This window comes from Aethalodelphis obliquidens, unplaced genomic scaffold (genome assembly GCF_003676395.1).
Source record: "Aethalodelphis obliquidens isolate GAN/ISIS:26980383/991018 unplaced genomic scaffold, ASM367639v1 scaffold30, whole genome shotgun sequence".
In the NCBI taxonomy this organism is placed as follows: Eukaryota; Metazoa; Chordata; class Mammalia; order Artiodactyla; family Delphinidae; genus Aethalodelphis; species Aethalodelphis obliquidens.
Window position 1 is genome coordinate 15430012 of NW_020837974.1, and position 26121 is coordinate 15456132.

At 55.3% G+C, this 26121-nt stretch overlaps 2 protein-coding genes across 8 annotated transcripts; both read right to left on the reverse strand.

Annotated features, from left to right (window-relative positions):
• ORAI3 (ORAI calcium release-activated calcium modulator 3) lies at positions 1 to 5180 on the reverse strand. Its single transcript, XM_027126367.1, has 2 exons — positions 4409 to 5180; positions 1 to 1476 (listed from the first exon to the last, which is right to left on the reverse strand). The coding sequence occupies exons 1-2, from the start codon at positions 4667 to 4669 to the stop codon at positions 817 to 819; spliced, it is 921 nt and encodes a 306-aa protein (XP_026982168.1). The 5' UTR covers positions 4670 to 5180; the 3' UTR covers positions 1 to 816.
• A 110-nt stretch (positions 5181 to 5290) lies between these two features.
• Positions 5291 to 25838, reverse strand: FBXL19 (F-box and leucine rich repeat protein 19). Of its 7 annotated transcripts, none has more exons than XM_027126346.1 (11): positions 24916 to 25837; positions 23403 to 23603; positions 21864 to 22007; positions 21656 to 21742; positions 21344 to 21562; positions 20812 to 20844; positions 19030 to 19541; positions 11922 to 12085; positions 11670 to 11831; positions 7125 to 7343; positions 5291 to 7016 (listed from the first exon to the last, which is right to left on the reverse strand). In XM_027126346.1, the coding sequence occupies exons 2-11, from the start codon at positions 23577 to 23579 to the stop codon at positions 6838 to 6840; spliced, it is 1896 nt and encodes a 631-aa protein (XP_026982147.1). In that variant the 5' UTR covers positions 23580 to 23603; positions 24916 to 25837; the 3' UTR covers positions 5291 to 6837. The 7 variants fall into 7 exon arrangements, with proteins under 7 accessions (XP_026982147.1, XP_026982146.1, XP_026982148.1 ...); XM_027126345.1 differs by having other exon boundaries at positions 20683 to 20844; XM_027126347.1 differs by lacking the exon at positions 23403 to 23603 and having other exon boundaries at positions 20683 to 20844; positions 24916 to 25838.
• Positions 25839 to 26121: the final 283 nt, after the last annotated feature.

A 26121-nucleotide genomic window follows, 5' to 3' on the forward strand; every position in this document is an offset into this window, starting at 1 on the left:
GACATGTGTGAAACAGTTTATTATACAAAACTAGGTGCATCAAAAATTCAGTGTCAGAATAGCTCTGTATTCCAAGGGCTATGGACTGGACCTCCTCCCTTAAAACCTCACCCCAACCCTTGCTAGGGATCAGGCTGGGCACACCGACCCCAGCTCTGAACCAGGAGTAGGAACCAGATACAGAAGCATAAATGTGGGTCTAGGGCAGTGGGGCAGGCATTTGAACTTCCTTCAAATAGGGTGGCTCCTCCTTGGAAAGGCTGGACATATGTCTAGGGTAGAAACACCCAAATCCCTCTACCCAAACACCAAAGCAAGAGGGTGGAACCCATCAAAATCTGAGGATGAGGAAGAAAAAAAAAGCCAACCATAAAATAGATTCTACAAAAGTATAGCAAGGATTGGCTGCCTTCTGGGGCAGCTGGGTGGGTGTGTAAGCTTCTGGCCTCCACATTCTATAAGGGGGCAAGTGGCTAAGAGTCAGCACCAAAGGTCTGACAGGGTCTCCCTGCCTCCCCTCTACCTACTGCATGAGCCTTGGACTGAGGACCTTCCGCTTCCTCCCTTGCTCCTCCCAGCCCAGGTGTAGAGTAGACTTTCCAAAACCCATAGGACAGACTGACAGGGAGAATCCCTGGGAATGTGGGAGCTGCCCAAGGCCCAGCCCAAAGGACCCTGAGGGCAGGAATCTGTTCTCTACCTGAGAGTGGCCACAGGAAGTGGCTCCAGGCAGGGCGGGGAATGGGGTCCGTAGACCTGGGGCCTCTGGCTGACCCCTGAGGGAGGCGGTGCTCGCAGCTGTGGCTAACACCGGCCTCACACAGCCTGCAGCTCCCCCTGCAGGCGACTCAGCTCCTCTAGCTCTTGCTTGTGGCGGTCGGTCTTGTGAGCCACTAAGGAGCGGTAGAAATGCAGGGCAAAGGCCATGAACACAAGCCCAACAGGTACCATGATTGCCGTGGAGGCCATGGCTGCTTGCCAGCCTGGTCCATGGGCCCCACCACCGCCACATGCTTGCCGAGGTGGGCAGGCCTCAGGTGGCTCAGCCTGTGACGGGGCTACAGAAGCAGAGGATGGCTTGGAAGCTGGACTAAGGGAGGCGGCCACTGGTGGCAGAGTCTCAGGCACCTGGGAGGCAGGTACCACAGAGCCTGGTGTGCCCAAGGGGGCCCCGATGGGCACAAACTTGACCCAGCCAACCAGGACAACTTCAGCGAGGAAGAGGAAGGTGCCCAAGGCAGTGGAGAAGCCCCAGGCCAGCTCCACGTAGCGGTGGAGTCGCTGGTGTGGAGACTGGTGGACAGAGTTGAGGTTGTGGATGTTGCTGACGGCTTCAATGTGAGGCAGCAGACAGGTGGAGACCATGAGTGCAAAGAGGTGCACAGCCACCAGCACGGTGGTGCAGGCACTGAAGGCCACCAGCAGGCCCGGCGGGTATTCGTGGTTGCTCTCCAGCTGTACCTCTACCATGGCCACCTGTGGGGACAAGAAGGGATGGGTTGAGTGCCCATAACCTCAACAGTAGAGGGGTTTTCTGCCTCTTGGTGTACATCACTGATGTATCCCTAAGACCTAGAACAGTGCTTGGCAGAGAGACGGCACCCAGTCTTTGTTGAGTGAATGAATGGGCAGCCTTGGCAAGGCTCTGTCCTGTTCCAGACCTCAGTTTCCCCTCCTGGCTATCTAGAGGGCTGGATGGCATGTTTCTGACAATCTTATCTTGTTATAACATAGGGGTTAAAAAGCACAGATTCTGGAGTGGGGCGGCCTGGGTTCATTTTCAGCTCCATAAGCTGTGCAACCTTGAGCAAGTGGTTTGGTTCTCTCTGTGCCTCAGTCTCCTCACCTGGAAAATAGGGATTGATAACAGCACCCACCTGTCTTATACGGTTGTTTTAAAAATTTAATGAGATAATATATATCAAGTGATAAGAATAGTGTGAGGTACACAGTATGCTCAGGTAAGTGTTTGCTGTTATTATTAGAGTTAACGCTGAAGTCCAAGGCCAGAGTTTGCAAATTGGCACACCATAAACCCAGGCCAGCTTGCAAACATGTTTTGCTTGGCTCAGACAGTGTGTTTTTTTAAAGAATTACGTTGCCAACTTCTAAAACTCAAGAGATGTCATGTAAATATTCCTATTTCCAGATCCTCTTGGAAACTTGGAAGGTCTGGTTACACCAGGCCCACATTCCTGCACGGCACTGATCAGCTAGGGCTGAGTCATGGCTGCTCCCTTTGGATGGGTGAGAAGTGTCTCTTGATAGCCACAGTCCCCACCCAGCCAACTTGGCATCCATATTGCCAAAGGCCTTTGCAAACATTTGAGTTGATGATTCTGTTCTAGGCTTGTATACATCTGGACTCTAGAGTTGGACTGCCTAAATTCAATCCTGCCACTTACTTGCTGTGGAACCCTGGGCAGGTGTCTTAACATCTCTGATCCTCAGTTTTCTCATCTGTAAATTGGTCACAGTAGTGGTACCTACTTCATAGGATAATAGAAGGATGATGCACATAAAAGCCTTAAGCATAGTGTCTGGTACTTAGTGATGGTTCAACACAATTTATATAATGTTATTCTAACCCAGGCCATCTGAATTCCAGAATCGGGATCTTTCCCCATGCCTGGTTCTTGCAAGATCCATTAGGTTGCTCTGGGGCTGGGGGAAGGAGGAAGGTGCAGAGCCAGGAGGGTGGTGGTAGGAAGGCAAGGCTGAATATTTTGGGAAATTGGGCCATGGCAGGTGTTAGCAGGTGTTTTCCACAGACAGAGATCTGGGCCAGGCCTGGTCCTGGTTTCTCCCACAGCCTGACTCAGCCTTGACCTCCCCTGGCAGGACTGGGGCCAGTCTGGCCCCCAGAACCTACTCATCTGGCCTCTTGATCCTGCAGAGAAGGTCCTGGCCCTTAAGCTGTCACCCCAGCAACGTGCAAGTCCAGCAGCTGGCCGGATTGTCCCCTTGGGAACAGGCTGGACCATGGGGGATATGGGGGTGGGGCAACTCCCTCAGCTAGGTCCACGCGGCTGCTCCCTTCCCTCTGCGGTCTGTACAGGTGAAGGGGAGCCAGCTCCCTGTCCTGAGATGACCCCACATCAGGAAGGGTGAGCTGACCTGCAGATCCGGACCCTCACGTAGAAAACCATAGACCTAGGATGACCCTTAGGGGTAGAAACTTTCCCTCTCATCATTCTAATACAGAGGTGGTGGCACAGAGAGGAGCAAAGACTAACGCAATCACCTAGAGCTATGACCCCTTTTTATCCTCATGTTGATATCCCCCTCACGTTCCTATGACGACCCCCCTCCAGCCCATTTTCTCCTTCTTCCTGTCATGATGGTGGGAAACCCTGGACTAACAGTCTAGCGACCCTGGGTCCTAGTTCATCCTATATCCTTCAGCTGCTGAGTGCTCTTGGCAGGCAAAGCCACTGCCCCATTCTGGGCCGTGGTTTCCGTTAACAGGTAGTCTGAGGCATTCTGATGTGTGTCTTGCTCTGACATGCTTGGATCTAGGGTTTGATGACAAGAATGAGCTCACCTTGGGGCAGCTACTTGGCAAGCTACAGAGGGTGCACCCTCCATGATCTCACAATTTCCCACTGGCCTGCGAGGAGGCGGAGGCCTGTCCAGGGTTACATAGCTGGCCACAAGCAGGAAAGAACCAGGACTCGTGTCTGCTAACTGCTCCTCACCCTGGGACCTCCCTCAGTCCCACTTCCTGTGAGGCCTCTGCCCGGGACCGTCAGCGGATATCACCTGCACTTGGAGTTTATCATCTCCAGAATCATGCATCAGCTTCCTAAGCAGCTTTTTTCGCTAGGGGCTCCCTCACAGGCATCCTCTCTTCTCAGAGCTTTCCTGGGCTACACTAAGCACGCTCTGTGCCTGCTGGGGCCTGGCCGCCCTCCTTTTGGGTGTGACCACTCCATCCAGTTTGTTCTCTCAACCACCCCACCTCCCAGCCCCCACCCAGCTCTGATTTGCTGCTGAACCTCCGGTGGGGATCTAGTAACCACTAATGCTGGACCATGCTCCTTTTGGAGCACTTCGCTCTATCCTTGCATATGTATCCCCCTTGGTGATTGTCTACCCCCATGACATGACGTGTCCCCTGTGACACCTTTAGGACTTGCTTATCCTCCCCACGGCCCAGTTTATGCTAGGGACCTGTTTATACACATACATACATACACACACACACACACACACACACACACACACCCATAAAAATGGACTTGCGGAGTCCCTTGGTACCTTGTTTGCTACTCCTCTTGTACCTCTTAAAAACCGGTCCTTCCCTTTCCTCTACCCTGTCTCCCTTGGGTACCCGTTCACTTCGCCCCCAACCCGGTGCCCCCCCTGCGCTTCACCCCCACCCTGTACGACCCTTCCCTTCCCTCACCATGGCGAAGCCCGAGAGCAGGGCAGACGTGCGGCTGGAAGCTTTCAGCTTGGCCCGACTGAGGTAGAGGCGGCGCCAGCTGAGTGCCCGCAGCGAGTGCTGACTGGCCCCCATCAGGTCCAAGTAGCCGCGGTGCACGAACTCCCGGTAGGTGGCCGAGCCCGCGGGGCTCTCGGCCTCCGGGTTCAGCGGGGCCTGTTCGCCCGGGTCCCCCTCGCCGCCCTTCATCCTGGGGCCGCAGCACCAGGCGGGCCAGTCCATCAAGGCGGGGCCGAGTCGCCTCGGGGACCCCAGCAGGGCCGGCCCAGGCCGGGGGAAGGCCCCATCCCCCGGCGGGACGAGCGGGGATGCGGACTGTGAGCGCCCAGGAAGACGTGGCCCGGGCGGAGAAGGAAGAGCAGGCGTCTGCGTGGAGCCCTAGGGGCTGAAGCAGGACTGCCGAGGCCGAAACAGGAACTGGGGCGGAGGCGGAGTCGGGGCGGCCACATGATGGGGTGGAGCCGGGGGACCGTCCGCAGAGATCCCGAGACCCCAGTCCACTTAGAATATCCTCTAGGTGCCTGAGCCCCGCTGAGTTGAACGCCCAGCCCCAGCCAGTGACTGGGAGTTCCGGGCTCTGGACCACTGCAGGTACACCTGGACACCTCCAACGTCCAGACTCCAAAACCCTACCTAAACAGTGAACTCCGGGAAAGTGAGCTCATCTAACTGTAGGGACGGCAGGAGACCCTGAATCCTCAATTTCCGGAAGCCCAGTAGGACCTAGGTCCCCCAGATCCATCCAAACAGCCCCCTCCTCCCAGGGCCTCAAAGAACACTCGGGTCATCCCCGCCCTAGCCCCACATCCCTAACGCCGCAGACACACACACGAACTCGGCGGCCCCGGCTGGAAGATTTTGACTTTTATAGCAAACCATATTGTACAGACCCGGGGCCCAGGGGCCCAGCCCGGCTGGGTTCCCCACTTGCCCCCGGCCGGGCTGCCTCCTCCCCCTCCCCCAAGCGGCCCCATCCTCAAGCCTTTTGCGATTCCCAGGACCCCCCTCCCCTCCGGCCTTTGGTCCGCCCAGTCCCTCCCCCCACCCGCGCACCTCCCTGTTACCTGAGGTATGTGGATAGATTCCCCCCTCCCCTACATGGTACAACCTGGCTCCCCAGGGAGGCCTGGGCTGAGGGGGGGGGGACCTGGCCCCGACCCCTCCCCCTGGCTCCCCAAACCCCGCCCTCGCAGTGAAGGAAGGGGCAGGGGAGGGCCGAGAGTCTGTTACTAAGTTCCCACGGCAACTAAGAGGGGCCCTTTCCAGCCTTAGCACTGGCTTTGGGAGGTGTCCATTGGCTGCTAATTCCATGGCAACCAGGAGTGGCAGTTCCCTGGGCAAATGGGATACAAGTTTCCATGACGATGAAAGAGTGGGAAGAGCCAAGCTGGAGGAGTCCCATCTTCCCCATCACTGGGCTGGCACCCCACCCCCACCCCCACCCCCACCCCCGGTCAGGAGGGGTGGAGCTGCTCAATACAGTAAAGCGAGAGCGCCTGGGGGTAGTCCAGTCCAAACTGGGTGCCCACCAGTCCAGTCTCAGTCCAAGCTGGTCCTGTCCCCTCAAGCTCCGGCTCCCCCAGGTCCGAGGTTCCCCCGGTTCAAGTAACACTTCAGTACAGATGAATGTTCAAGTATAGTGCGGGGAGGCAGGTAGGGGGCTGGGGTACCCCTCACCGCTCCCCAGGGCCGCGCCGAACAGCGGGTAGGCCCGCAGCCCCCACTCCTCACAATAGCTGCCATTGTCAGTGACGTTCAAGGAGTCAGGGCTGGGGGGAAGGAACTGAAATCTGGGGAGGGAGGAAGGAGAGGGGTGACCCCGAGGGGGTGCTCCTGCCCCCACCCCTCACTCAGCCCTGCCTTTCCCCTGGCTCCCCGAATCCCCTCATCTCCGACGTCTGGATCCCCAATTGCTCCTCTGGCTTCCCTTTTCGGGCCCCCCCCACCCCCCAACTCCAAGTATCTGGTCTTTGTTCCCTGAACCCTTGGTGGTCTGCTTTCTGCCCGCCCCCCACCCCCCCGCCCATCCTCCACCTCCCCCAGCCCCCTGGCTCCCAGTATCCTGTGTGCAGATACCCTTTCCCCATTCTCCCTCCCTCAGACTTGCACCTCTGCCCCCCTCCCACCATCCCTTTGGCTCAGCACCCCCCAGTACCTCTGACCCACTCCCCCCAGGGAATGGACAATGAAGCAGGTGGAAGGGGGAGGGGATGGGAAGGAGAGACCCCCAGAGATATCAGTGCAGGGGGTAGAGGGGGGGAGGCTGGCTCAAGTCCCTGGGCAGGAATCCCTAGTCATGAGGTGGGGAACCTGGCCTCCTGGCAGGGGTGAAATGAAGGCCTGAGGTCCAGGCTCCTGATGAGTCCTGGGGGAGGGTGGGGGGCACCCAACTAGCTGTCCTTGAGAAGCAGCTTCTCCTCTGGGCAGCGGAAGGGGCCAGGGGGCCCGGCGGCTGCCAGCCGGGCACAAGCTTCAGGGGAGAGCTGGCGGCAGGAGCGCAGGTCTAGGCGGCGTAGGCGCGGGCAGCGGCGGAACAGCGGGAGGCAGTGGTCCGTGAGGCGGTGGCAACCTGGGGATGGGGCAATGGCAGCTGAGACCAGGAAGGTGAGTAGCGGGTGGGCATGGACCACAGGGACCAAGAGGTTAGCAGGATGGACAGACAAGGGACCACGCTTACCGGCGAGGTTGAGGTGCACCAGGGTCTCTCGGAGCGGGGAGGTGGGGGCCGTGAGGAGGTGGACGCTGGGATCCCCAACGTGGGCGCAGTGGCTCAGGTCCAGGGCGCTCAGCTGGGGTGCGTGGCGCAGCAGAAGCCGCAAGGAGGCATCCGTCAGCTCCAGGCCGGCCAGGCGCAGCTCAGCTACCCCCTGCAGCCGCCCACGGCTCTCCGTTTGCCCTGGGCAGGCAGAGAAGAGGTCAGCCTCCTGGCTGCTGCCATCCCTGCACCAGCTGTGTCTCCACACTCATCCCTCACCACCCCCTAAACCTGCTCCCACTATAAGAGAACCTCGACTTGCATTCTCTATGTGGCTTGCTCTTCTCCCCCAAACACACACAACTCGACATCATTTCATCTGTCCAGTGCTCACACTGCCTCCTCAAGGAGGCCTTCCATGATTACTCCACCTGAAACTGCAACATTCCACATACTCAAACCCATTCCCTGCACTTTTCCCTCTTTTTCTCACCATCTGACGTATTATATATTTTTCCTCTTGTCCCACTAGAATGTCACTTCCATGAAGGCAAGAATTTCTGTCTGTCTTGTTCTTGCTCTGTGCCCAGGAATTGGGGCATAGGTGCTCAATATGTAGCCACTCATCCAACAAATGACATCCCCGATGGAACTGCCATCCCAGCAGGCTCCTCTGGCACATCTCTCTCCTTCCACGATCAGTGGAGTCCCCATCTGGATCCCTTCACCACTGGGGCGACACCACTCCTGCCTGAACTCCTGCCCCAGCCTCCTCACTCACTCATCCAAAGAGAGCCGTTCTCAAATGCAAATGAGACCACATCCCTCCTCTGCTAAAAACTTTCCAAGGGCACCTCAGAGAAGTCCAATCTCCTTGGTAGAACATTCCAGTTCCTACAAGATCTCACCCGTCTCAGCTCCAAACTCCTCTCTCTCCCCGCCAAATACTTGGGCCAAACTCCACAGGGGACCCTACCCCAAGAGATTCTGCCTGGGGCCACCTGTGCTCAATCCCCTGCCTGGCCAGGGTCCCTGGCTTTCTGGTCTGAGCTCAGAGGTCTCCTCTTCCTCTATCTCCAGGGTAGAAGAGCACCCACCCCTTATCTCTGCACCCAAAGCTTTCCATTTATTGTATCTACCACAATCCTGCATTTCCGTTTTTGGTTTTTGTAACTTAACTCCCTTGGTGCACCAGCAGCCATTGCTTGAGCATGCACCGTGGGCCAGGCACCAACTAAGTGGCTGCCTGCTCCTAGGCCAGTGGCTCTCCAACTGGAGAGGCTTCTGCATCTCCCTGGCAGCTGGCCCCGCCCCCAGAGCTCAGGTAGTCTAAGGTGGGGCCTCAGAGTTTATTTTCCTAATACGTTCCCCAGGGAATTCCCTGGCAGTCCAGTGTTTACAACTGTGCGCTTCCACTGCAGGGTTCGATCCCTGATTGGGGAACTAAGATCCCGCATGCCGCCTGGTGTGGCCAAAAAAAACCAACCAAACAAAAAAAAACAAGTTCTCCAGCAATGTTGAGCTGCTGGTCCAGAGACCACACTTTAAGAACCACAGCCTTGGGAAACAAGTTCTCTGATCATCATTCCTGTTTACAGATGAGAAAATTGAGGCTTCAAATCACTAAACAATCTATCCAAGATCTGAATTAACAGAGCTAGGACACGAGGCCTTGTGACTCTTAAGTCCAAACTCTTCCCACAGCGCTCTCTGCTTCCCAGACACCAGCCTAGCCCCTAAATAAACTAGATCAGATGTCACAAAGTCAGGAAGCTAGCCTACACAAGTGTTCTATGGTGTCTGCATAGTGCTAAAAATTTTCTCTGGGACTGATGCTACATAAAAGGACTTTTTTTTCTTTTTTTGCCACTCCACGTGGCTTGCAGGATCTTAGTTCACCAAGGATTGAACCTGGGCCCTCAGCAGTGAAAGCTTGGAGTCTTAACCACTGGTCTGCCATGGAATTCCCAAAATGACATTTTTATAAAGAAATTTTTGATGTGGAGCTTTTCCTTGAAAAATTGTCAGCTCTGTCATCACTGGGCTACCCCTTTCACCTGATGATGAAAGCTGCATGGTGTACTCCCTAACGTCCTGCACCAAGCCCACCACTTCTGCAACCTGCCAGGCCACCAAGTCTGTGGGCACCTGACTTGGCAATCTCTGAATTCTATGTCTTTTTTTTTTTTCTTTGCGGAGCTCAGAGCCTGGAAAGGGGATATATCTGCAGATGCCCTCAACCTCGGGCCACAGCTAAGAGCCAATAGAGGGAAGCAGAGGAAAGAGAGGTCACATGTGGCTGGGGCGGGAGAAGTGGGCGTCAGGGAGGATTTCACTGAGGTGGGCCTTTAAGCATTTGAACATGTGGAGAGGGAACATGGGAGGGAAGCGTAGCTAGGCAGAGAACAGCAGGGGCAAAAGCAAGGAAGTAGGAAAACTTTGTTTTGCTCCAGGAATGCTGCACGAAGCCAGGGAGCCAAGATGATAAAGGTGGGTGAAAAGTCCCAATGAGAATTTAGGCCTTGGAGGCCTGGACAGCTCACCTTTGCAAGCTCCTGAGAAAGGGGCTTAGACTGAAGTGAATTGAAGCAGGAGGAGATGGAGTCAGTCTGCCAGATAACTGGCACTTTCTCACCTCCTGGAACGCACTGTTCCCAATGCTCGGTCCAACTCCAGTAAGAGTGGGCAGTGGGTGGGTGCTCAGGTCTGGCTCTCAACCCCTCTGGGCCCCTGGGGCCTCATCCAGAAAATGGGAAAAATCCTAGTTCTTCCTCTACTCCCCTTCCAAGACTGCTGTGGAGGAGTATGGGGTGGGAAGAAGGGAGCCATGAAAGAGAGCTGTGAAAGCAAGGTGCTGGGGTGAGCGGATGGTCCTCACCCTCACAGAGCTTAAGAATCTTGTGGGAGGAAACTAATTTTAACCAAATCATTTCACAACTGTACAGTGATATGCTGGGAGGGGACTGTTCTCTAAAAGAGGGACTGTAATCTCAATGGGGGATAAGATCATGGAGGGCTTCTAGGAGGAAGTGACATTTACGCTGAGACCTGAAAGACAATTAGGTGTTCATCAGGTGAAGGAGGATAGAGCATTCTAAGCAAAGAGGAGTGGGCAAAGGCCCTGGGGCTGGAGGACACTTGGCAAGGAGGCTGAAGTGTAAGGACACCATAGGTCAGTGGGAGCCAGACCAGGCTTTATCGACTGTGGTAAAATACTGATCTTCATCCAAAGACCACCAGGGAGCAATGAGAACGAGTGTAGAACATGGGATGACGTGGACAGATCTGACCTTCTGGATAGTTCACCGGCTTCATTATGGAGAACAGACTGGTGGGGGCCAGAGAAGATGCCGTGAGTATCCCATCTCCTGGCTAGAGCTAGACAAAGAGCCCCAGGCCTCAGCATCCCCACCTCACGCCTCCATATGACCCCCAAAGTGACCAGGCCTGTGCTCACCTGACCAGCCTCAGTTCCCAACATCCCCCTTTGCCAATATGGTTCTCACATCCCGTAAAACTGTTTATTCCTGCCTCACACTCCCTGGGAAAACGCTGTCCCTTTCAGGACTCAGTTCAAATAGCACCCCCTCAGGGAGGGCTTCTCTCACTGCCTTCCTGCCCACCACTTGCCCCCCGCCCCCCGACCACAGCTCCCACCATGTCACGCCATAACCTTCTACTTCTGAGTCTCTCTCTTCCGCATGACTGGGGTTCCACCCGGGCGGGGAATGGGTCTGACTCAGTTTGAGGTCTCCAGGGCCCTACATAGGGCCGGACCCAGAACTATGTGTGCCATAAAGCTGACTTTACCTGGCGGGGGACTTGGGCCTGACCAGGTGAAGAGGTGGCTGGTCTGACTTGGGAAATGAAACTACCACCGCCACACAACCTCCCAAGTCAACTGGCTCTCTCTTTCTGCTCTGTTCCCTCAGCAAAATCCTTACCCTTTCACTGTAGGACAAGAGGATCTAGGGGCCAAATCTGTTGCTCAGTCATGTTTTTGCTGGGTCCACACATGAATTTTAAAAGAATCTGAATTAATTGCCATCATTTAAAAACCAGGATATTTCACAGAAAATCCTTATTTCTGGCTCCTCTTGACAGATGGAACTGACCAGCCACATCGGGCCTGCATTCTTCCACAGCGGTCACCGCTGCTCCCTCTGGCGAAGGCTCTCCAGTAGTGCCCGCCACACCCGGAGACTTCACTCACAATCCCCTGGCTTCTCCCAGAATTGTGTCATCCTCCTGTCCTGTATGTGTTTCATCCCATAATCATCTTCCCCCTAGAAGACAGGGGCTACATCCTCCTCATCCTGTTCCCTCAGCTCTGACCACAGGGCCCAGCACACAGCAGGAGAGTGAATGAATGAACAATGGCCAAGCAGGGCCTGTCTACTCAAACTCATGTATCCTGTCCTTTCTTCAAATCCTTTAATACCTAGCAGGAGTCAGAAGAGACCTTGGAAGCCTCATACCCCCACCTCGTCTGACCCCCTTCTACAAAGGAGTGAACAGAGGCTGCACCTGGTTTGGTGTCTGGCGGAGGCAGCAGCAGCTCTCGGAGCTGGGAGTCTTTAACATCCTCGATCCAGCGGAGGTCCAGGAGCCGCAGGGCCGGCAGTGGGGCTGAACCCAGGGCAGAGACGGAGAGCCAGGAGCAGCCAGAGAGCACCAGCTCCTGCAGGCCTGGGGGCGACGGGAAACTGGTGCTAGGAGGACTCCGTCCTAGGCCTGTCCCCCTCCTCCCCCCAGTCCCACCTCACCACCTGGCACTACCTTGCAGTCGGTTCAGAAGCCACATGAGCTGCTTCTTGGAGACACCTGTCCAGCTGAGGTCCAGAGCTCGAGGCTGGCGACGAACCACACCACTAAGCATGGGCGGGGTCAGTGACTTCCGCCGGCTCAGGTCCATTCGAGGCCACAGACGCTTGTCGTAGCACCTGTCGGCCACAAGGGGAAGACAGAGACCTCAGTCCTCAGCTCTCAGGGAGCCCACAATTCCCCACCCCCATGCTAACCGGTTCACCCCAGCTCTCTCCTGGTCCATATAAGATAGCGGGGAGGACAGGAAGCCCCAGGACCCAGGCCAAGAGCATTGGGCTCAGGGGTCAATTCCATCACTAACTGGATGTGAGACCTCGGGCAAGTTCACTCCTCTCTCTCAGCCTCAGAGGCCTTGTAGAGATGACAGTCCAGACTCAGCCTGCCCACAAGGTTGTTGTAAGCTCAAATGGGGTTACTATAGTTAGTGGGACTTAACAGCTGCTGAAGCGTTCTGCCGTTCTGCCAAAGACACCCCCCCACACACACCGTATTTGATGGAGCCCCAAAGAGATCTTTCAGCAGCGCCCCATCCCTACCCTGGGCTTCTTATGGTGGCTGTGGGCACTTCTCATCCTCTATTAATTTCTGCCCTTGATTCGCGTCTGCCCATCCTGAGGACCAGCTGCCCAAGGCTTGACTTACAGCCCTAGTCTCTCTTTGATTACTGTATCCCTCCAACTAGAATGGAGGCTCCACGAGGGCAGCCCTGGCTTCTCCCCCTCAGCAGCCCCAGTGCCCAGCACTGGGCCAGGTGCATAGGACATTACCTGTTGCACATCTGTTGCATGAATGGATGATGCCAAGCCACTGTGAACCACTCAAAGCTCCCACAGAGCACCCCCTACAACACACCTCATTTATGGCTTCCCATTTATACACTCAGTCAGTGTTTATGGAAGGCCTAGTAGGTCCCAGGTATTGAAACTACAAAGACGAATGAGGCCTCAACAAAGTGAAACAGGTTTGTTTGATCCTGACCCCAGCATTTCTGAGAGCCTTGACTAGGCCAACATGCAGAGTCCTGGAAAAGGGCTTCCCAAACTTATTTTACCAGGGAACCCTTCCCCATCTCTCCCAAGGTCATCTACTAATACTTTGTAGTACACTGAAGTTCCTCAAGACTCAGTTTGAAAAGTTTCTTCTAGTACAGTAGTTCAAAGCCACGTCAGGAAATTCCCACTGGGCTAGATGAACTGTGTCAGAAGCAGCAGGGGTGAGCAGGGATGCGGGAAGCTGTCTCTTATCTCTCTCCCAGCCCCCATTCTGGAGGCTTTCCCTTCAAGAAGCCCTGGGCTGGGGCAGTGATGCTCAAACTCTAGTCATTCGCTATCCACTCATCTGCAGAACATGAATTTATGTTTAAATTGATTCCCCTCTTTGAACTTAAAACCAGTTATTGTTTCACATAAATATGTTACCCTTAGAAATAAACACCATAATAACAGGCCAGGGTTACTAAATTCTAGCTAGGTGTTTCTGTGGCTCTTGGCTACTATCTAAAGACTATTTTTATTAAACAGGGAGATAAGTATTAGAAAGGTGTTAAAGATGTAATAGCACCCAATGGAGAGATTTCCTTTTCAAAACTATCAATAATGGAAGGATTAAGCCATGTTTTTGTGCCACTTACAACTGCCAGGCACACTCCAGAGTCCCGGGTGACATTTCTGGGAAAGTTGGAAGCACAGACACTAAGCCTTCAGTCTGAACAACTCCACCCCTCTGTCCCACCTGTCACCTCCTACCATTTCCCCCCTCTTCTAGCATTCTAGCCTCTCCCTCTCCTGGTTCCGTCCACTCAACCAATAAACATTTGGCAAATCTCTCCAATTCTAAAAAGGAAAAGGAAAAAAACAAACCCCAAAGTAACCCACCTTCAACCCAGCTTCTGCCCCTAGGTCCTTTTCTCCATCCTACTCCATCCAAAATCTCTCTGCTCACTCCGAACCCAGTCCTGAGTTCCAGCTCAACTGCCGCCACCACCTTGAAGCCCTCCTGTATCTTCCACGGCTAGAAGGGAACCCTTCCCCCTGGGGGCACACATAGGCCACCAACTGTTTCTATATCGTACTCCACAAGAGCCAGGCCAAACCACCTGCCCGCCTATAGACACACACTGTTTGGTGCCAACGCATTTTGGCACATGTGTGACTGACAGAAATGCCATCCACCCCAGATCACTCAGGGCTCAGCTCCAGTGCTTCCTCTTCCAGGAAGTCTCTCCTGACTTTTCCTGGCTGTAGCTAATTTGTCCCTTTGCCCTTAGATGACCAGAACACTGGGTTTAAACCTCAGAGTGGCAGCCAACAGTCACTGAGGGCCCTACTGATACTAAGTGTCCAGGCATGGAACAGTGAGAAAACGGGAGTATCAGCTAAGTCCACAGTAAGTAAGGCAACAAGGAACATGATAAGAGTCAATGAGAAACTGGGAGGGGGAGCTTCCCAGGGAGACAATGCCTGATCTGAGACTTTAAGGAAGGCAGTAGTTAGGACTTCCCTGGCGGTTCAGTGGTTAGGACTCTGAGCTTCCACTGCAGGGGGCACGGGTTTGATCCCTGGTCGGGGAACTAAGATCCTGCCTGCCACGCAGCACGGCAAAAAAAAAAAAAAAAGGAAGGCAGTAGTTATTCCGGTGAGGGGAGGAAGATGATGTGAGTTCCAGATGAGGAAGAACCAGTATCCAGGCCCAGTGCACAGAGAGAAAACGGAGAGCTCTGAGAACCTGAGGCAGCAGGAACAAAGGGCAATTCATCATCTCCCCTTAACGATGAGGATGACGATGACAGTCACTCTAGCACTAACATCTGGTGTTCACTGAGGGTTTACTGCATTCTGTGCACTAAGCATTTAACCTCACAACAGCCCTAGGAGGTAAATACTAGTCTCCTTTTTAGAGGTAAGGAAAATGAGGCCCAGGGAGGTTAAGAGACTTATTCAACGTCCCACAGCTATTAGTGGTAACAGAGCCAGGTTGTAAACCAGGCTAGTCTGGGTCGAGAGCCTGAATTCTGAAGTGGAGAAGAGGCAGGGGTGAGGCTAGAGGAGGCCCAGGGTAGGGGTGCCGTGGCAAGGAGGGCTGGAATGCCAGGCTGGACGGCTGTGGCCATAGAGCTCAGAGGTGAGGAGTGTGAGCCATGGGGATCTAAATCCCAGCTCTGCCACCTCTGTGCTTTGAGTGACCTTAGGTAAGTCACTTGCTCTCTCTGGGCCTCCGCTTTCCATACCATAAAATGGGGTAAAGGCAGCACTTATTTCAAAGGTTTGCTGCATAAATGAAGGGAGAGGAAATTAACTATACTTCCATTTTTTTAAAACAATGATTGAAAAAAATTAAATGAAAGACGTTAAAAAAAAGAAGAAGGGAGATAGTGCAGGACCCTTCTGAAGGGCTTCTCTAAAAAGAAAAAGTGTTTAGTGTAGTCACTGTGCGTGTCCAGATGTCCAACGGGACGGTGGAAGTTCGTTGTGAAAGTGACAGGGAGCCATGGCCAAGTTCCTTCTAGACTAGAGAATGACACTTAGGCAAGAGGTCAGAAGAAGTCTGAGGCCAAAGCATACATCAAGCCAGGGGAGGTAGAACTTTATGTTCAAATGCCTTACCCCATTCCCTTTCCCCCTGACTCAACACCCCTGACCAAGTCAGCACCCTACTAAGCCCACCTCCAAATCCCCAAATTCGAGTACAAAACCTCCCTCTTGCAGAGGCCCTCTGGGGCCACAGAGCCAGACCAGCCCAAACTGCCACCTGTAAGGAATGCACAGCCTCCTGGCTCCAACCGAAGACAGTTCTTCCTTCTCAGCTCTCTGGACTCCCTGCTGCCACCGCTGTCCTCCAATCTGTCCACCTCTAAGTCTTTACTCCTAACCCTAACTGCCTTGAACCTGGGGTCTAGTTCCTTCCTTGCTCATTTCCTCCAAAGTCCCAACCCTCTTCCCTGCGACTCAGCAGCTCCCCCAGGCCTTGTCCACCCGCCCTCCCTCCGCTCGCCTGGGCAGATCACTCTGCCGCCCGTTTCCAAGAGAAGATGAAAGGCACCAGACAGGAAAGCCTGCAACCTCCTGCTCTCCCACCTACAAATTTCTCTCCCACTCCACCTTCACTACCTCTTTCCACATTCTATCCTGATTTCCTCACTTTCATTCATTCACTCATTCAACAAGTGTTTTTTCAGTACCTACTGTATGCCACGTATCTTAGAAACTAGGGACACAGCAGAGAACAAACAGATCAAGTCCAACCTCAACTCCAGGCGAATTGGCTCCAGTGCCCTCACCCCCACGTAGCACAGCCAAAGATATCAACGCCTCCTTGTAGCGAAATCCAACTGCCACTTCTAGTCCTTGGCCTCTCATGACCTCTCGTCAACACCCGACCCTGCTCGTCACTCACTCCTTCCTCAACCTCTCTCCTTCAGGACACACTTGTGCCCTCGATCTCTCTCTGCCTGTTCTTTCTTTAACTCACAAATGCTGACATTCTGATTTCTGCCCTCTTCCTTGAAGTCGCTACCTATAGGTTACAAACTCCCGAACTTGGATATTTCTTTTAAGCATCAGACCTGTACATCCAGCTGCTCTCTCTGCTGTTTGTTCCTGACTGGCTCAAAGGCCTTTCAGACCAAACACGGCAAATCTGAGCTCTTGGCTTTATTCCGGAACCTGCCCCTCCTCAGTACTCCCAAGCCTGGGCCATGGCATTGCTGCCCACCCAGGCTCATGGACCAGAAACTCAGTTGAGAGTCACCCTGCTGCCCCCACAGCCATTTAGTCACCAAATCCAAGCCATTCTGCTTCTTAAAAAGTTCCCAACTCCAGTCCCTCCTCTCCATCCTCACTGCCCCTGCTTCTGTGCCTACGCTGGCAGAGCCTCCTGACTGGTCCCACTGTGCCCCACACAGGCCCTTGCTCCGCCTTCCCCTCATCCTTCTCATCAAAAGCCACTACTTTATCGAGTGTTTAGCACCCTTCAGGTACTGTGCTGAGTGTTTTGCAAGAACCACCTCATTTTATCCCTACAAGGTATTGATATGAACCCGGACTACAGACAGGAAAAGGGAGTCCTTGATAGGTATAGTTATCCAGCCATGGCCATTTCATCCAGGAACTGCAGGAATCACAGCTGATGACACCCATGGGTGCCAGACTCCAGGGCCCAAGCTGGAAACCACCGTCCAGTCCAGCTTCTCTGCTTCGTCCGCCTCCAGTCACAAGTCTCCTCTTGAGGCAGAAATCAGGTCCTCTTAAAGCTCTGGATCCCACGTGCCAAACACAGGGCTGGCCCTGATGAAGAGGCCTCAGCAAACATTTCCGCAATTATTACTTGAGGCAAGGGTGGAGATCCCCAGCAACTGCTGTAACTATTTGCTTCTATGTTGCAGTTTGACTGGGAGCTCTTCAAGGGCACAGATCTGTGTTCTGAGGATGTAAAAGTCTATGCTTTCAGTAAATATTTGTAGCTGAGTGAGTAATAATGATCGCTGTTAAGGCACTGAGAAGTTTCTCTTTCCTAAGTACTGTCCTCAATTTTTTTATGTATATTAGCTTACAAAAACACTAGGAAGTAAATGCCTTGGTTCCCCTGTTTTAACAGATGATGAAATTGAGGCATAGAGAAGTTAAGGGAACTAGCCCGATAGCATACAGCTCATCAGAAAAAGAGTAATTCACCTACAGGTAATTTACCTCCAGAGCCTACCTTCCTCTCTTCTTAGCTATATAGCTTCCACAGAGACCAGAAAGTATGAACAAGCACCCCAAAATCCTTAGGAAAAGGACTGGGGTTTGAGGTCAGCCACTAACTGCACTGTGCTTTCAGGTGTCCCTCATTCCCCCACCTCACAGGGCTGTTATTATGAGGAACACATCAGCTAATGTTTACAAAGTGCCCAACAGGATGCCTGGCCCACAGTAAGGGCCTGGGAAAGAGTCTGGATTTACTCATTTAATAAAATGTTTTTTGAGCACCTACACTACCCTTTGTCCTGTGCTGAGAACATGAAGCTGAAACAGATACAGTATCTGCCCTAAACAGTTTCATGGGAACATGAAAGTGAATGAAGGTTTGTCAACATGCAGCAAGCCTCTATGTGCTCTTTTTTTTTTTGGGGGGGGGGCGGGTATGGAGGGAAGAGTGTTGTAGGAGTTTGATGGAGAGGTGGGGGGGTTGCCAAGGGCAGGACCAAAGAGGAAGACCAGGGGTTTGGGAAGATGACCACCATTTCTGTAGAAACAAGACTCAGAAAGCAGTGAGGGGCTTCCCTGGTGGCGCGGTGGTTGAGAGTGCGCCTGCCGATGCAGGGGACACGGGTTCGTGCCCCGGTCCAGGAAGATCCCACATGCCGTGGAGCGGCTGGGCCCGTGAGCCATGGCATCTGAGCCTAAGCGTCCGGAGCCTGTGCTCCGCTACGGGAGAGGCTGCAGCTGTGAGAGGCCCGTGTACCACAAAAAAAAAAAAAAAAAAGAAAAGAAAGCAGTGGGGAGATGGGAGGAGGGTAGGCAGAGGGTGCTGGTGGTGGCTCCAGGCCACAGAGAAATTCCAAGCAGTATCAGGAGGCCCAAATATGGCTGCCTCTGGGAGGACAGAGGCCACTCGGCAAAGGGCTTTCTTATGGGTAAGTGGGACCAATAATAAGACTGTCCTCAGCAGAGGGAGGTGAAAAGCAAGTGAGATGATGCAGGCACAGCAGTCAGCACTATGCTTGGCACGTACTAAGCACTCATAAATGACAGTTATTAAGAGGAAGGGTTCTGGAGCCAGAAGGACTGGGCTCAAATTCCTGGTTCTACTGCTTCCTCTCCACATGATCTTGACCTCAGCTTCATCTGAAGAATGGGATAACAGTACCCACCTCACAAAGTTGTGAGGGTTCAGTGACCTCATATATAAAAAGCAACCTGTACATAGTCAACACGGAAGTACCACACCGCAGTATGTACATCCTGCAGAAACATTATCATTACAAAAACAAGGCCCAGGGAGGCTCTGGGATCTGTTACAGGTCACACAGCAAGCGAGGAGCGTGTGGGCAATGGAATCCAGGCCTGTCCAGGCCACTCACCAGCGGCTCCAAGTCCGGCAGACTCGCATGCAAATGCATAGCTCTCGGGGCCCGAGGTGCTGGAAGACTCGAAGCCAGGCGGCTCGGGGCAGGGGGTGGTCGGATCCGGCAGCCAGAGGCAGCGTGTCGGGCTCGGGGCTTCGAGGTGGGGGCCGCACCACGTGCCGCTCCAGCTGTGGGGGCCGGGGCGGGGGGGCGGGGCCCAGGGGCCAGCTGAGGAGGGGTCCCCCACTGCCAGGGCGCACAGCCCGCCGCCCCCCGCGGTTCTCCTTCTCGCCTGAGCTGCCCCGGGCTGGCCGTCGCCCATTCCGGGCCTCCCCAGGAGCCTCATCCTCACTCAGGGATGTGCCTGACGAGTCGGAGTCCGAGTCGGAGTCTGACGAGGACGAGGAGGTGTCAGGCACCCGCTCCAGCAGCTGGCACATCCGCTTGAAACGCTCTAGCTTCTCCCTCTGGGGTGATGGGGACGGCACCGCCGGGCCCTCCGCAGAGGCCAAAGGCGGCTTTGGTTTCTGCGGGGAGAGAGGAAGGCTGTTCTAGGGCCTGACACATACCTCCCCACCCCCTATCCCTGAGGAGTCACCAAGGGATGAACGGCCCGAGGGACAGTCCTGAGTTCCAGCCCTGGCTCTGCTCCTGAGTGACATGAGGCCTCAGTCAAGCCATGGCCCTCTCTGGACTTTTCACTTTCCTTATCTGTCACATGAAGGCGCTGATCCAAAGAATTAAGTCTTATGGGTCTCACTAGCTTATGCGTTTCCAAAAGCAGTGAGGTGTGGAGAACACATACGGGTCTAGTTTTGAGTACTGGCTGGGCTATCCATTCTGTGTGACATTGGGAAGCCCCTTTCTCATCATCTACAACATGGAACGCTGGACCAGACAATTTCAAGTGTCTCTTCAATGATGTAAGAGTAACAATGACTGTCTGGCCCTGGGTGGAGCCTCCCAACCTGACACATGACATCCTCACAGTGCTGGGATGGAGTGGGCAACTTGGGCCACTCTTTTTAGACATGAGGAAACTTAGGCTCAGAGACTATGGGACTTGCCCAAGGTTACAAACTGATAAATGGCAGAGGCAGAATTTGAACACAATCAGGCAGACCCTGGCATTCAATGTGTCAGTGCAAAGTGGCATCTGAATTCTAGCTTTGCTGTGTGACGTTGGACAAGTCTTTAAACCTCTCTGGGCCTTATTTCCCTAGAATCTAGTACATTTTCAGTTTACAAAGCTCGTTTACTTTAATGTCATTAAACAGCTCGGTGGCATAGATGGGGTAAGGGAGGTAGTATCATCTCCATTTCACAGATGAGGAAACTGAGGCTCAGAGCAGCTGACAAGTTGCCAAGACCAATCAGGGAGTCAGTGGCTGAACAGGGATTTGAACTCAGTTCTTTCCCCTTTAAGGTCTGGAAAGACAAGGCAAATGGGTCAGATGATACCCCAAGGGTTCTTGGGAAATCCGGGGCTCTTGTGGCCTGGCCCCAACCCACTCTCCCCCTCCACTCTTCCCAGAGGCCCAAATGCCCATCATGGCCAAGTGGGGCTGGGGCAGGACAACGTAGGCAGGAAGGGACAGATTTCTGTCTTCAGGGTGGAGGGTGGGGCAAGGAAAGGTGGGAAGGGGAGGGAGGAGGTCCCCGGCACACCTCCCAGTTCTCGGGAGGGAGCCCAGGGTGGCAGGACGAGAAAGCCTGGCTTGGATTCAGAACCCTGGGGGGCAGAAGGCCGGGGCCGCCTGGGTCCGATCCTCGGAGGAGGCAGGCATCTCCACCCACCTTCTTCAGGTGCCTCTCTCGGCCTCCTTTCACCTACCAAGGCAAGAAGGAGATAGGGGGAAAGGGACAGATGCCATTAGCCCCACACTGTCCACAAAACTAAGATCTATGCTCTCCTCTTAGACTACAAATCCCAGAAGCCCCCATCTCAGGGAGAACTCTGAGCATGCTCACCTTGTAACCAGTATCTTGGCTCACTGAGCATGCTCTCATCTCCTCTTTCTTCCCCCTCAGGCCCTTTCCAGCCCCTCCTTCCTCCTCTGCAGCAGCTAATTTGAGCATGCTCTCTGCCTCTTCCCTAAAGCACCCAAAGCTTTCCTGTCCAGTGCCATTTGCCTCTCACCTGTACCTCTCCACCATACTGAGCACGCACCATCCTCCCACCAACAACTCCTGAACTACATCTCCCTACAATCCCTGGGGGAAACCCATGAAGCACTATCTCCCAGGGCCCACTCCCCTCTAAAAGGAACAGGACTACAGCTCCCAGAATCCCTTAGGCTGGACCTAGTGAGCATGCTCCCTGGCTCACCTTTTTCCTTGGGGTAGGGGGCTCATTCCCTGCCTCCCTCTCCTTTCTTTTGGGGGGCCCAGGCACGTCCTCTGGGGGGGGCCCAGCAGGTAGGGGACCCTTGCGCCTGGGTGGGGGTGGTGGAAGTGGCGGCTCCTCCGTCAGCTTCCATCCACTCCCCAGGCTGGCGCCCTCCTCGCCGTTGTCAGCCCTGCGACGGCCTGGTCCCTCACCTGAATCCTGGGGAGATGGAAGCTGGGGGTGAGGTTCTGCACAGATCCCCAACCTCCCGCCTACCCAGAGCCTAGCACCCAGACAAGCCCCAGCCCCTACCTTGCTAGTCCGGCCTTCCTGGGTGCAGCGAGGGCACTCCCAGCAGTTGGGGATCTCTGCATTGATGACACCCTCAGCCTTCCCCATCTGCAGGCAGAGGGCAGGGAGTGGATGTCAGGTGCCAGCAAACTCAGAGGCAGCCTAGCCCACCTCCTTGCTCCCCGACCATCTGCCCTACCCCAGCCTCCAGGGTCCCCAGGGCCATCACCTTCAGGCAGCCAGGGTGGACGATCTCATTGCAGATTGTACACTCCATGAGACTCAAACCAAATTTCTCTTCCTCTCCCTCCACTGTGTCCTCCTTCCCAGCCTCCCCACACAAGAGGCATACAGCTGTGTGTGGGAGCACAGGCTGTCGGGGGAGAGAGGACGTCAGGGACCCCAAAAGCAAGCAGCAGGAGAAAGACCCTTCTTTCTGGGGATCCTGGCCAGCTGCTGGATGAGGTTCAGAACCTGTGGGCCACATTGGGTCAAATCCTGAATTTGCTCCTTTTTGGCAGTATGACCTTGAGCAACTGATTTAACCTCCTTACATCTCTGTCTCTCCATCTGTAAAATGGGGCTAGGAATTTTTTTCTTGCAAGACTGTCATGAAAATGAGATAATGCAAGAAATGTAGTTGATACGTAGTTGTTATTACTGCTGTGATCGTTGCATCTGGATCCAGGGCCTTTGTGACCCTGAAATTGTAGCTGGCTTTGGGAAAGGAAGAAGACTGTAGGCAAACGTGACAATAATACCCAGAGAGGGCTGGAGGGAACACAGCAGCAGCTCGGGGTGATTCTGAGTTTGCTCAGTGAGCAGCACAAGGATTGCCCTGGACCCCACAATAAACCCGGTTTTGGCAAGACCCCTGGGACCACTAAAGGCAGCTGGCTGGTCCTAGAAAAAGGAGAGTGGCCTTCAGACAACATGAGTTTGGGAAAATCAGTGGTAATATTGAATCATATCGAGAAGGTTGTGAGGCAGGTTCAAGGAAGCAGCAGGTGGGGAAGAAGGAAGGAAAGTGAGGCAAGGGTTGGGGGAGAAAGGAGGAAAAGGGAGGGGCTGTGCGGTAAAGAGACCAACAAGGAAAGAGTGGCTGCAGGAAAAAAGGGAGGTGGCGGCATGAGGGGGACATAGGATGCAGCTGGCTCCTCATGGCTGCTGGGGAAGGACCACTCTCTGGAGCCCTGGGAAGCTCAAAGGATGAGGAAGCTGGGAGGAAACCCATGTTTCTTGGATACCTACTGTGTGCTGGGCCTTGTAGCAGCTACATTCATATCCATGCTGTTTAACCTTTACAACTCAGCAAAGGAAACATTTCACAGAGAAGGTACCTTGAGGTTCAAAGTGATTTGCTCAAGGTCACACAGCGGGTAAGACTGGCCTCAAATCCAAGACCACTCTAACAGGTGAAAGGACGCTAAAGAAAGCAAAGACCTATTCACAGGGCCAGCTCTGGGAAGGGGTACGAGAGGGCCTGAGCTTTCTATGGGCCTGTACCTCTGAAAGTTGGGAAAAAGGTGAAGGTACAGCGTGGGATGGATTCTTCTGTACACCCTAACACTGGCCCCAGCTTGAAGCTGAGGACAAAAACAGGCCTGGCGAATATTTGAACAAGCCAGTGAATGAATGAGTGAACAAACAGCAACTTTACATTACACTCTAAGGAGTCACCACCAGCCACCCAGAAATGTGCTGGGGCTGGCTGGGGAAAGGTGCCCGGAGCCCCAGGCGTGCCCGATACGGCGGGGGCAGAACTCACGGCAGTGCACTGCCGGAGCAGGCACGACTGCTTCATGCGCCCGGGCCCCCCAAACTTCTTCATGTCTCGGCAGAAGTGGCAGTCCCCGCACTCAGTTCGCACACAGGCCCGGCAGCGGCGGCAGCGGGTTCGGCGTCGGCGCGCTCCGGCCCCCGGCCCCCGGCTGCTCGACGACATTGGGGGCGTCAGCAACGCCGAGGGCTGTGGGTGGAGGGTGGCAAGGTCAGGGGCCCACTGGGGCCCTGGCCGGGGAGACTCCTGGCAGCTTCCCCCACTCCTAGGCAGCCAGAGCTTGGCTTCCTACCCAGGGAGACAAGGAACAAGGTGTCCCTCCTGCAGCGGGTGAGGGGAACCACTCCGTCTAGGCAAGGCTGCTCTCTCCCTGAAGCAGCTCACCCGGGCCCTCTGGGAGCCCCGAGAACTGGCTTCCTGAGCTCACTCCTGCTCTGACACTTCATCGTGCCCCCCTGCCTAGGCCAGGGAGGACGAAAGGACACTGAGAGGGACATGGGCCCTCTCCACTGACATCCCCACAGCAAAGCTCCTTGGAAAGCCAGGGGCTCCTTGTCTGTGGAGTTACCTTAGACAGGTCCCAACTCTTCCCGTTACCCAAATGTGCTCCAGCCCATGCGCTCCCCAATCTAAAATGCCCCAGATTTAGCTCCCAAATACCCACAGATTCCTGGGTGGAAGCTCCAGACCTTTCCTACTCCCTCTCTTCTCTCTTTCATAAGCTACTAACACCCAATCTCTCTTCCCCTAAAATCTAGATTTCCTCACCGGATTCAATGGTATCCTTCTTCCCTAACCCAGTCCTTAAAGAGTCACTGTTGCCCAACTTCCCAGTGCTCGGAAACCCTCCCTGAGATGCTGCTTCAGAGCCCCTCCTCAGCCAAAAATCTCAACTCCTCTGCTCCCCACAGAGCTCCGTCTGCTCTAAGACAGCCTCCTCATGGGTCTCTCAGGTCAACCTGGGCAATCTCCCAGATTCCCTGGGATTCTCGAATCCAGCCTGACATCTCCACAGAACTCACGATGGGCTCAGTCCTACATGTGCACCCCCCCCCCAGCTTCCCAAGCTGCTTTCCACCCCTAATTGTCTAGAATCCCTTGGGCTCCCCTTCCCAGGGAAACCAGATCCTCCAAGATCCCATACAGACTCAGCAGGCCTGGAGGGTCTCTTTATGGCCAGAGTCTTACCCCAGCTTCCCCCTTTCCAGGGACTTCCAGACCCATCCATGGGGGGAAGGGGCCCTCCAGCGCTCCAGGGGAGGGGCCTTGGAGGGCGGCGACTGCAGGCGGGGATGGGGGTCTGCAAGGGGAAGCAGGGTCTAGGAAGGAAGGCCAGTTCCCCAAGGTTGAGAGGTAACAGGAAGGAGGATTAGAGATGAGGAGTTTGGAGCAAAGAGAGGGTGAGGCTGGGGGCGGGTAAGGTAGAGAGAGGCCGGGCGGAGGATGAATGGGACTGGGAGCTGCCCAGGTCTGGGGGTGAGGAGGAGCCGCATGAACCCACCTCACACGTGTCCCGGGAGCCATCTCTCCCTTCTCGGCAGCTCCCGGCGGGTCGGCGGCCATCGGCGGCGGGGGGGCCGGGCGGCACGGGGCGCGAAACGCTCAGAACGCCGGGGTCCACGGCCCCCCGAGGGCGCTCGGCCCCTCCCTCCGGCGGAGGCCGGGACGGCGGCGAGTGGAGATGGGGGGCGCCGGGGGCGAGGCCCTCCCACGGGCTGCGGCGCGGCCCTTCCAGGGGGAGGTCCTGCTCTGGGGGGCTTAGTCCCTCAGCCCCCCCAGGCCAACGGGGGCTCCTCGGGCGCAGGGTGCACAGCTTCTGCCCGGGCCCCACTCAGTCCGGGGGTCCGAGTCCCAGCTCCCCTCCCCCCACCCCGCCCCGCCTCTCCCCGGCGCCCCTGGCCCTTTAACTGGCCCCTTCCCGGCCCCCACGGCCCAGGGGTCCTGGGCCAGGCCTGGGCCCCCGCACCGTTTCCGGGGTTCAAGCCCCGCCCACCGCCGGTTCCCGGGGAGGGGGGGGTCCCTGTAACCTGCCCCCCTCCCCTGGGCCCGCCCCTGGCCTGCGGCCCCCTGCCCGACTGCTACGGGGCGAGCAGAGGGGGGTGAAGGAAGCTGCTCGGCCCCGCCCCCCCAGCCTGCGCGCGCCCCCGCCCTCTCCCCTTCCCCCCAGCGCGCGACCCTCCGGAGATAGGGATTTAAATAAAATTTGAATAAATCCCCTTCCTCAAGCAGGAGGCTGGAAGGAAAGGATGGAAGGGGGCAGGAAAAGGGGGAGGGGGCAATTGGGGTGTCTCAGCCCCCCTGGTCCCCCGGCCCCGCGCTGCTTCGGCCCGGGGCCCTGGCCGCCTCTCTCATCCCTCCTGAGCTCCTTCCTCCTTCCTCCTCTCTTCCCCCTCCCCTCTCTCCTCCTTCCCTCCTCCTCCTCCTCTTTACTCCCTCCTTCTCCCAGAAGAACCCCGCCCCCTGCCCCCTCCTTCCCCCACCACCTCCACTTTCCAGGACTAACACGCGCAGGGCACGACGGGACTCGTGGTCCTGCGGACGCTGGTGCCACCGTGGGAACAATGGGATGTTGGAGCCAGTGGGGACTACAAACAAGATGGTGGAGGACGTGCCAAACCGGGAGCCGAGGGTGCCGGGAGTTATAGTCCGGTTGCCCCGAGGCTCCCCGTTGCAGAGCATAGGGCAGCGGGAACGATGACTACAAACA

Coding starts and splice junctions, on each gene's coding strand:
- ORAI3 (XM_027126367.1), bottom strand. CDS start 4,669: ATGGACTGGCCCGCCTGGTGCTGCGGCCCCAGGATGAAGGGCGGCGAG. Junction 1,477..4,408: donor TGCTCTCGGGCTTCGCCATG/GTGAGGGAAGGG, acceptor TTGTCCCCACAG/GTGGCCATGGTAGAGGTACA.
- FBXL19 (XM_027126345.1), bottom strand. CDS start 23,579: ATGTCGTCGAGCAGCCGGGGGCCGGGGGCCGGAGCGCGCCGACGCCGA. Junction 21,563..21,655: donor AGGAAGGCCGGACTAGCAAG/GTAGGGGCTGGG, acceptor CCATCTCCCCAG/GATTCAGGTGAGGGACCAGG. Junction 19,542..20,682: donor TCCCTCCCGAGAACTGGGAG/GTGTGCCGGGGA, acceptor CTCTCCCCGCAG/AAACCAAAGCCGCCTTTGGC.